Source organism: Chinchilla lanigera, unplaced genomic scaffold, assembly GCF_000276665.1.
Source record: "Chinchilla lanigera isolate Chin_1 unplaced genomic scaffold, ChiLan1.0 scaffold00180, whole genome shotgun sequence".
Taxonomy (NCBI): domain Eukaryota; kingdom Metazoa; phylum Chordata; class Mammalia; order Rodentia; family Chinchillidae; genus Chinchilla; species Chinchilla lanigera.
The window spans coordinates 222112-233672 of NW_004955581.1; the positions used below are offsets into that span (position 1 = coordinate 222112).

General features: G+C 44.7%; 1 protein-coding gene and 1 pseudogene across 1 annotated transcript in view; one reads left to right on the forward strand and one right to left on the reverse strand.

Annotated features, from left to right (window-relative positions):
* The window catches only part of Obscn (obscurin, cytoskeletal calmodulin and titin-interacting RhoGEF), a gene marked incomplete at both ends in the record, with an annotated part of 116492 nt that overhangs the window by 73541 nt on the left and 31390 nt on the right, over window positions 1–11561 (reverse strand). The window contains 2 exon segments of the mRNA XM_013509734.1: window positions 14–108; window positions 10610–10812. Of these exon segments, the coding sequence (XP_013365188.1) occupies window positions 14–108; window positions 10610–10812 (298 nt within the window).
* Window positions 5395–7628, forward strand: LOC102013666 (annotated as a pseudogene).

An 11561-nucleotide genomic window follows, 5' to 3' on the forward strand; every position in this document is an offset into this window, starting at 1 on the left:
CCTCCGTCTTTGCCTGGGCCACCTCACAGCTCAGCGTGGCGCTGGCCCCCGCCTCGGCCTGCACCTCGCTGCGTGCCGGCTGCTCCTCGGCAAACACCACCTTGGGCTCTGGGGGCACACAGGGGAACATGGGATCAGAGACACAGTCAGGCCAGGAGACTACAGGGCAGGACGGCCCAGACCTAGCAGTTATAGAATAGAACCTGTGGGCTCTGCTCCAGCTGTGGCCCTGGAGAAGCCCCAGTGGTCCTCAGCATATGTGGCACAATCTGCCCACACAGCCCTACCAGGCTCCATAGGGCTGATCGGGGACAGTGATGGTGTCCAGCACAGGCCTCTCGGGAAGGATATGATGCACTTGCCCCTTAGGAACCAGGAGTCTCCAGGGCTGATGTAGGACGCAGGATTCCACAGGGCTGGGGCCTTGAGATCTGAGCGCTGCACTTGGTCCTACACGTCCCATGCCCTTCTTGGTGTCCCAGGAAGGGAGCAAATCTGTCACCCAAGTGCCTGGACATCTATGCTGTGACACAACACTCAACACTGTTTATCTGCTCTCTTCCTACTCACTTAGGTGCTTCACATAATTTATACACTGGAGCTCTGACCACTGTGTGTGTATCATCTCCTCTTGGTCACTTGCCTTTCTCTCTTTTATGTCCCCTCAGATGGCATAAAGCTCTTCCTAGCAGTTGAAGTAAGAATGTGGTTGCTTTCTGTGGTGAGTGCATTTATATACTGGTTAAGAAATCTGATTACCCTGAGGTTATGAAATAATCCAAGTCCTCTGCTAAGAACTGGTTTCACCTTCTCCTCAGACTTCATGCAGCATCTGGACTGATGTGTGTGTGGCATGGGGACACATGACACTTTATTTCCTACACACAGATGTCATTTACTTAATGGCCACCTCTTTCCCGGTCTCCTGCTATTACTGTGGTGCAGGAACGCAGGGACCTGACTCTGCTCAGGGCAGTTTCCAGCCCCATTTTTCTATTCCTCTGCCTGTTTACCTCTCGTGCACTGAAACCCAGCTGTCCTCACTACGCAGCCTTATACCAGCCAGGTGTCTGGGACAGCAGACATTCCCACTCTTCAGGAGGACATAGGCTCCACGACCCTTTGGAATGGACTTGTCACTTCTCACACACCCCAAAAGAGGTGACCCTTGACAAGCATCAGAAATGGACAGCTCTGTGTCATCTACATGCATCTCACCAGGCATCTATAGCTCCCATTTTGTCTCCTGGAAACATCTAATACCTTCCCCCTCAGAGGGATGTTTCATTAGATGTTGAATCAGAGGCAGGCCATTTGGCATGTCTGGTAAATTTTTAAATGTCCTTTTCCAGCTCTTTGCTGTGAGTGCATTAGTACACAAATGTTCACCATGGACCTATGAAGCCCTCTTTTCCTTTACCCAAATGTGTCCTTGTCTCCCACAGCCCCCTTGGTGCCTATGCAGGGCTGGGCAGGAGCTGGTACAGCAGGCCCTCTGAAATCTCCCATCAGTGGAAAACCTCCCCAGTGGCTGTTGGGTGGCGTTCGTTGCTGCTCCCTGTAGAACCTTCATCAAATTTAAGGTAAATCCTTTCTTTACTAGTTTAAGAACTTTGTTTCTTGGGAATGAAGCCTAGGGTCTTCCCATCCAAGGCAGGTGCTCTATCTCTGAACTCCATCCCAGCCCCAGGACTTTTAGCTTGAGTGAACATTAAGGTTTATAAATCTCTCCTAGATGTGCTATATGAATTTTGTCAGCCAATTTAATTCTGCATTTACTGAAGTCAACACATGCTTCCCCCTTATAACGTTAGTACCAGGTTATACTGGTTTCCTAACACATTGATGTTAAACTGACCCTGGGCTCCTTGCCCCAGGTGTATTATGTTTCTGACATTAAACCATTTATCCCAGTATTTTTTATAGGGTTTTTTTTTTTCTTTTTGTATTTCTATGGCTTGAATCCAGGGCCTTCATGCTGACCTACACCCCAAACCCTTTTTATTTTGAAACAAAGTCTGGCTAAGTTACTAAGATGGGCAGGCTTTGCTCAAACTTGCGATCCTCCTAACTCAGCTTGCCAGAGTGCTGGCAGAATAGGCATTCATCACCACACCTGGCTTGTATAGGATTTTGACTTTATACCCATACCAGAAGGCCATTTGAATTCATAATACTCTGTCAGGTTTGGGTACTGATATTATACCACCTACACAAAATGAGCTGGAGAGGTTTGTGGGAGCTTGGGCAGCAAGATGTTCCTAGGTGGCCTGGTGGCTTGAGCCTGGCAGGGCTGGGCAGGGTGGCACCAAAGAAGTGAGGCTGGGAGGCATGCCAGGGACCCAAAGGCAAGTGGTGGTGAGGAGGACTGTGTGGATTCAGGCACCAAAACCAGAGGGTCCGACTACAGCCACCTGTCATCTACCAGTAGTGACCTTTCCCTAGAAGAGGCCCAGGACCCTTTCCTGGTAAGCATCTACATCATCAGAGACACAGCCCAGGCCCAGCTGCTGCAGAAGGCCATCGACAAGGTCTTAGCACGGATCCACCTTGACCTCCCGCTGTTCCATGTGTCTGAGCAGTCTACAGGCCACAAGCAGGGGAAGACCCCCAAATGTGCACAGCTGGCCACAGCACTGTTCCTGCAGGAGGAGGACAGTGAGGAGCAGGTCCTCCAGCTGCAGTGCCTGCCCTGGTACCACCACACAGAGCGCATGCACGGCTGGTTCCAGCCTACCTGCCCTGCAGCCAGGATTCTTCACTCTGGCCCCCAGGACCCCGCTGTGCATCATCTGACCTGTACACTATGGCAAGGAGATGGTGTGTGTCACCATCTACTCTGGCCATGACAGCTATGCAAACAGCCAATGGTTCTACGAGCTGATCCTGTGCCAGATCCCAAACCAGAGGAAAGCAGACTTCTACATCTTCCCCATTTTCTCCAAGCTGGCTGTGGACATCCAGCTCTCCCTGGAAAGACTTCCCTGTGATCAGAGCCCAGTGCCCACCAACTCCTCCATGCTAGAGCTCTGAGTAAAGAGCGCTGGGGAGCTGGTGCCTCTACTGCCCAACCCCTGTCAGCCACATCAGTGAGGGGCACTGGCAGACAGAGGACCATGATGGCAACAAGATCCTTCAGCAGAGACCTCCACCTTCCTTTTTAATTCTTCTGGAAGAGAAAAACTGGGATGTTTTTCTGAAAGCCATTCAGCCTCTTCTAAGAATTAGGAGGTAAGACTCAAGTCCATGAAATTAGGAATGAAAAAGGTAAAAGCACGACAGACCCTGCAGAAATCCAGATCACCCATACCTACTTTGAAAACTTGTATTCTAATAAAATGGAAAATGCAAAAGAAATAGACACATTCCTAGGTACATATGAACTACCAAAGCTGAATCAAGAACATATAAAAATCCTAAATAAACCAATATGACCAATGAAATCAAAGATATAATTAAAAACCTACCAACAAAGAAAAGCCCAGACACTCATGGATTCACTGCTGAATTCTACAAGAAATTTAGAGAAGACGTAACACCACTACTTCTCAAATTCTTTAATGAAATTGAAAGGGAAGCAATACTCCCAAATTCATTCCTGGAAGCAAGTATTACCTTATACCAAAACTGGAGAAGGACCCAACTAAGGAAAAGAACTACAGGCCAATCTTCCTAATGAACGTAGATGCAAAAATCTCAGAAAGACACTGGCAAACAAAATGCAGCAAATCATCAAGAAGATTATACACCATGATCAAGTAGGATTCATCCCAGGGATGCAGGGATGGTTCAACATACATGAATTAATAAATGTAATATACTTATCACTTTATTGATTACTTAATCAATAATGTACTATTTAACAGAGCTAAGGACAAAAATCATATGATCATCTCAATAGATGCAGAAAAAGCTTTTGACAAGGTCCAGCACCCATTCATAATAAAAACCCTACAGAAAATTGGAATAATCTTTATCTCAATCTGACAAAAACCATCTACAATAAACCAATAGCCAACATCTTACTAAATGGATGAAAATTGAAAGCTTTCTCTCTAAAATCAGGAACAAGACAAGGATGTCCACAGTCTCTACTCTTATTCAACACAGTTGGAAACTTTAGCCAAAGCAATTAGACGAAAGAAAGAAATAAAAGGAATAAGGATATGAAACAAAGAAGTTAAATTATTATTATTTGCAGATGATATGATACTCTACATAGAAGACCCCAAGAACGCCACTAAAAAAATTGCTACATTTAATAAGCAAATTCAGTAGTGTAGCTGGATACAAAAGTCAGCACTCAAAAAACAATAGCCTTCTTGTACACAAATAACAAACTTACTGAAAGAAAAATTATGGAAACAACACCTTTCACGATAGCATCCAAAAAAATGAAATATCTAAGATTCAATGTAATGAGGATGTAAAAGACCTCTATACTGAAAACTACAGTACTCTGAGAAAGGAGACTGAAGAGGATATCAGAAAACGCAAAGCTTCTCTTGAGTAGGAAGAACCAATATAGTGAAAATGGCCATACTTCCAAAATTGTATACAAATTTAATGCAATTTCAATCAAAATTCCAACAGTATATCTCACAGAATTAGAGAAAACAATCCTAAAATTCATTTGGAACCAAAAGAGACCTAGAAGAGCAAAGGCAATTCTGGGCAACAAAGGCAAGGCAGGGGGCAGCATGGTACTGGTTTAAAAAAAAAAAAAAAAAAAAACAGACTCAAAGATCAATGGAACAGATTAAAAGATACAGAAACAACTCCAGACACACTCAGCCACCATATCTTTGACAAAGGTGCTAAATGCTTTCACCAGAAGAAAGCCAGTCTCTTTAATAAATGGTTCTGGAAAAACTGGCTTTCCACATGCCGAAGATTAAAATTGGACCCATATCTTTCACCCTGCACTAAATTAAACTTGAAATGGATCAAAGATCTAAATATTAAAACAGAATCATTAAATGTGCTGGAAGACAGAATAGGTAAAACTCTTGAAGACACTGGTATAGGCAAAGACTTTATGAATAAAACCCCGATCACACAGGACTCAACATCTGAGATCTCATCTTATTAAAAAGCTTTTGCACAGCAAGGGAAACCACCACCAAGGGGAAGAGACAGCCCACAGTGTGAGAAAGAATGTTTGTCGGCCGTTCCTCAGACAAAGGCTTACTACCGAAAACGTACAAAGAACTCAAAAAAACCAGACCTCCCAAATTTAAAAACCCAATCCAAAAATGAGCATTTGAGATGAATACACACTTCTCAAATGAAGAAATACAAACAGCAAATAAATATATGAAAAATGTTCAACGTCACTGGTCATTCAAGAGATGCAAATTAAAACAACACTGAGATTCCATCTCACCCCGGAAAGAACGGTTATGATCAAGAAATCAATCGGAGAGGGCAGGGGCCCAGCGGAGGATGGCAGTGGCGGAGGCAGCGCCTGAGTCCGGCTTCTGCGTTTCTCAGCGCCCGGGAGATACGAACCGGCCGCGGAGGAGTCGGTGGCCGGCGCCAGGGTGGGTACAGGCAGGGAGCAGGCATGGCGGCCACCGCACTGTTGCTGCTACTCTTGCCCCTGGCCAGGAGGGCGAGCACGTGCACACTTAGCAAAATAAGGACGGGGTTGTCTTACGGATGAACACCGTTGGGCCCTACCATAATTGCCAAGACCATTTAAGTACTCATCACTTCCATTCTGTGTGCGGTCAAAAAAAAAAGTATCAGTCATTACCGTGAAACTCTGGGACAAGCACTTTAAGGATCTGGATTGGAATTTAGTGGTCTGCATGTAAGATTTAAGAATGATGTTATGCCAGCTACTTACTGTGAAACTGACTTAGATAAAGAAAAGAGAGATGCATTTGTGTATACTATCAAAAATCACTACTGGAGCCGGGCGTGGGGGCGCATGCCTGTAATCCCAGCACTCAGGAGGCTGAGGCAGGAGGATCGTTATGAGTTTGAAACCAGCCTGGGCTACAAAGTGAGCTCAAGGCCAGCCTGAACTGCATAGCAAGACCCTGTCTCAAAAAAGACAAAAAAATAATAATAATAATAATAACTACTGGTACCAGATGTATATAGATGCCTTACCTTTATGGGGTATTGTTGGTAAAACAGATGAAAATGGAGATTACTATCTTTGGACCTATAAGAAACTTGAAATAGGTTTTAATGGAAATCAAATTGTTGATGTTAATCTAACAAGTGAAGGAAAGGTGAAGCTGGTTCTGAATACTAAAATACAGATGTTGTATTCAGTAAAGTGGAAAAAGTCAGATGTAAAATTTCAAAATCTATTTGACAAATATCTTGATCCATCCTTTTTTCAACATAGGATTCATTGGTTTTCAATTTTCAACTCCTTCATGATGGTAATCTTCTTGGTGGGCTCAGTTTCAATGATTTTAATGAGAACCTTAAGAAAACATTATGCCTGGTACAGTAAAGAAGAAGAAATGGATGATATGGATAGAGACCTAGGAGATGAACAGGGATGGAAGCAGGTGCGTGGAGATGTATTTAGACCACCAAGTCACCCACTGATATTTTCCTCTCTCATTGGCTCTGATGTCAGATATTTGCTATGTCTCTCATTGTTATTATTGCTGCAATGACAGAAGATTTATGTACAAAAGAGGGTCAGTGCTCAATACAGCCATATTTGTCTATGCTGCTACATCTCCAGGGAATGGTTAGTTTGGAGGAAGTGTGTGTGCTAGACAAGGAGGAAAGCAATGGATAAAGCAGATGTTTACTGGGGCATTTCATATTCCAGCTATGGTGTGTGGTACTGCCTTCATCAATTTTATAGCCATTTTACCACCATGCTTCAAGAACCATTCTTTTTGGAACAATGGTGCCTCTTTGTTGCATTTGCTTTTTTGATATTCTTCCTCTAAATCTCGTTGGTACAACACTTGGCCAAAATCTGTCATGTCAGCCCAACTTCCCTCGACGGGTCAGTGCTGTGCCTCATCCTATACCGGAGAAAAAGGGGTTTTTAGAGCCTGTGGTTACTGTCTGCCTGGGAGGAATTTTACCTTTTGGCTCAAGCTTTATTGGAATGTATTTCTTCTTCACATCTTTCTGGGCATATAAGATCTATTATGTTTATGGCTTCATGATGTTGGTGCTGGCCATCCTGGGCGTTGTGACTGTCTGTGTGACTGTCATGTGCACGTACTTCCTGCTAAATGCGGAGGGTTATAGGCAGCAGTGGACAAGTCTTCTGTCAGCTGCGTCAACTCAATCTACGTTTACATGTATTCCTTTTACTACTATTTTTTCAAATCGAAGATGCATGGTTTTTTCAAACATCAGTTTACCTTGGATACATGGTGGTAATTAGCACAGCCTTGGGGATAATGTGTGCAGCACCTGGCTACATGGGAACAAGTGCCTTTGTCTGAAAAATCTACACTAATGTGAAAAGTGACTGAGACCCAAGAAAACCTGGAACCTCTGAATTCCTGGAACTTCGCCGTTTCTCTTTCCAAGGGGTGGAACTTGCATAACACAGAAGCACAAGAAGAGATTTTGGGCTTAACACTGGGTACTCTGTGGGTGTCCCTTTCACGGATGGCTTAAAGTAACATCTATTTCCATTGATCCCAGGTTCTTCCTGCCTGCCCTCTCCAACTGTTCACAGCACATGCTCGGATTCATGCAGGAGGCACTACTGCAGTGCATGGCTAACCTGCCCAAAACCTAGCTCATTACAGATGAAAGAGATCAGCTCTCTTCAGTGAAGAGGACAAACTGTTTATTTAAAGCATTTGTCCCAACAAAATAAATAGCGGGAAACTTGGATGCTGAAGTTGTACATGAATAGACATCTTCCTGGCACTCCGTGCTTCTATGCTACTGAAAAATGATGTTCCAGAAAGTTGACTTTTTTCCTCTTATTTTTACTGCCATTGTTGACCTATTGTGGGACATTTTCATATATTGAATCTGGGTTCTTTTTGACTGATTTTGGGTTTTTTTTTTTCCAACTCAACTGCATCCTTTTTTTTAGAGAAAATTTTACATTCTGCATGTAATATATCTACTGTCATATTAGTTGGACCAACTTCCTATTTATCTTATAATGATCCAGTTATGTCTTAGTTCCACCCAAATAAGATACAATCTGAAGATAGAGGCATATTCTCTACAATGCAATTTACTGTACAGTTAGCAAAAAATGGAGAAGATATTTGCTTTTATTAAACATTCTGAGATTTACATAAACTACATTTTAACTGAAAAAAACGAAGAAAGAAATCAACCAATAACAAATTCTGGCAGGGCTGTGGGGAAAAAGGAACCCTTGTCCACTGTTGGTGGGGATGTAGACTGGTACAACCACTGTGGAAATCAGTGTGGAGATTCCGCAAAAAACTAAGATTGGAGGTCCCTTTTGACCCAGCTATTTACCTTCCCAGAAGAATTAAAAATATTATAGCACAGCAATATATGTGCACCCATGTTTATAGCAGCACAACTTGTAATAGCTAGATCTTGGAAACACCCTCACCCATCAACCAAGGAATGGATAAAAAAAAATGTGGTTTTTTTCTACAATGGAGTACTACTCAGTAGTACTCAGTACTACTACAATGGAGTATTACTCAGCAATAAGAAGGATAAACTGGAGACTTATAGGTAAATGGATGCAACTTGGGACCATACTCATAAGCAAAATAAACCAAACACATGTGTAAACATCGTATTGAGAAGCTGAAAGAGTAAATAAGATCCAAAATATACAATAGATATTGTAAAAGGGGAAGAAACTGTTCAAAAGGAAAGAGAAACTGGGATGGGGGAAAGGAAAAAAAAGGAAGGGAAAAATTAAACAAAAAAAATATATAAAAGATAGCTAAAATAGTTATACTACTAATTTCTCTTAGTTCATTGAAAAGAAAGGTTTGTGCTAATATTTGGACAATTACTGCTACTCTGAGTAACGAATTTTAAGATAACAATATGCAGTGTATTAACCACTGTTACCCTCCTATTATCTTGTTTTGAAATTTTGGAGTTTTTTCTTTAACACAAAGAAAAAATGAGTTGGAGAGAATACATCTACTTTCCTAGAAGAACTGCTCTGCACACATTCTTTCTAGAATGTGTGGAACACTTCACCCATGGATGCTGGACTTAGATTTCCTTCTATGAGGTTTTTGACATCAAGGTTCCCTTTCTTTAAAAAGTTATAAGACTGAGTTCTCCTTTTCCTTTTGTGTAAGCTTTAGTGCAGTCTTCCACTAACTGCCAGCCTGTCAAAGCTTTTCAAATTTGTTGCATAAAATCACATCATATTGCCAGACATGGTGGTGCACACCTATAATCCCAGCTCTTGGGAGGCTGAGGCAGGAAGATCATTGCAATTTCCAGAACAGCCTGGGCTACAAAGTGAGGTCAAGGCCAGCCTGAACTGCATAGTAAGACATGGTTTCAAAAAGACAAAAAAAAAAATTACATCACACTGAACTCAAATAACTTGTCAGAAAGACACATGGTGTTTGGTACACACAGTAACAAACCACTCCACAGGAATGTGATACCGAATGGTTCTGTGGGCACCTCACGGAGACCTACAGCCATCCTCTCAGTGGACCACAGATCCACTGTGGATGGAACCCAGGGCCTGGGGGAGAAGGGAAACCTCAGGGAGAGTGTGGAGGGTCTGTTTAAAGAGCCCAACCCTCTCAACAGAGAGAGCTCTGTTGTCTCACAGACCTCTCGGTGCCCCACAGGCCACACAGACACAAGGGGCCCGCAGGGAAATGCCAAGAGCCAGCCCCCACTGTCCCTCTCAGAGCTGCCTCACAGTGACCTGTCTTTAAAAGAATCTGCACATGAGCTTCATTTTCCTCCCATTTCTAAATTTATGACTCTAACTCAAAGGGTATAGTGACGCAGAATGATCTCATCAAAGTCAAGAAAAAGCAAGATCTGCTCACAAAGAGAATCCCAGACCCCAGCTTCTCTACAGTCCTCTGCTCTTGAATATTTGGTGTGGCCATCGCCCCTAAATTCACACCAAGATCTTGCCACATGGAGATGCAGACAGATCTTCAAGAGCCATGAAAAAAGGGAAGAACATCCCTACACTACGCTGTGAAAATCGGAGGTAAAACCCTGATTAAGTCCAAGAACAATTGGGAGGACAAAATGTCCTCTGACAAGACTCAAAGAACCTGCAAAACCTGGCTGGAGAGAAACTTCACGGGGTGCTGGATGAGGGCAACTGGGAGCTGCAGAGCAAGAAACAAAAGGAGGGTCCCAGGGACTGAGGTGGGCACATTTGCTCTACCCTAGATCACACAGCCAGAGAGACACGGCCTTGGACACAGAGATATCATGGAGGCTCTGAGCATTGGGAAACAAAGGACCAAAATTCAGTAGGTCCACTTCAGTACGCCCCATCCTTTCATGCTTACCGTGCCCACTGGCTCCACAAGCTCAGCACCAGCACATACAGGAAGAGAGTGAGATGTGAGTATAATGACAGTACAGACACAAGTGGGTCAGCAGTGGCTTAAAGGCACACTCTCTCCATGAAAATCATGCCGTTCCCCCAAGGACTGACCTTTAACTTGCAGAAGGAAGGAGATCTTCCGGCCCCCGGCCTCGCAGCTGTACTCCCCTGCGTCCGCCTCGCCCGCCTGCTGCACCACCAGCTGCCGCCTGCAGCCCACGGCCTCCACGCGCACCCTGGAGCTCGCGCCCAGCTTCTTCCCGTCCTTGAACCACGTCACCTCCGTCTTTGCCTGGGCCACCTCACAGCTCAGCTTGGCGCTGGCCCCCGCCTCGGCCTGCACCTCACTGCGTGCCGGCTGCTCCTTGGCAAACACCGCCTTGGGCTCTGTGGACACACGGGGACACCGGGTCAGGGACACCATCCGGCCATGAGGCCAGAAGGCAGGAAGGCCAGGAGGGGCTGCTGCAGGACAGGACCTGTGGGCTCTGTCCCAGCTGTGACCCTGGAGAAGCCCAAGGCCTCCCTCGGCCTTGGAGTGTGGTGTCCTGATCCCCATAAAAGGGAGCAAGCCTGACACTGCCCTTGGCAAACCGTGTTTGCTGTTCAGTGTTCTGCAGACTCCATGGCAGTGGCTTTGCCTCATTCATTTTCAGTAGCTCTCTATACATGGCAATGCGTGTTGCCAAGGGGATATTCTCTGAGTCCATGATGACACTATGCAAACACCCTACAGAATACTTAGGCAATGTGAAATGGCTGCAACTTTGCAGCTACTCACTCGCACGCAACCATCTTTCTGCACAGTCCTGGGGGCCGGATGTTGTCAGGTGCCTCGGGACTATTTCAGAGCAACCATTTTCCAGCTTGGTATGCCCCACCACCGCCACCATTGTCTCAGTACTGAGATGAAACCCAGGGCCTTGTGCACCCCGGCAAGGCCCTTACTGAGCCACACCCTGCCAGGCTCTGCACTGACAGATGTTACCCACCTAAGTTGCACCTCCAGACTTTCCTGAGGTCACTGATGAGCAGAACTTGAGATCTAATGTGGCCGGTATGC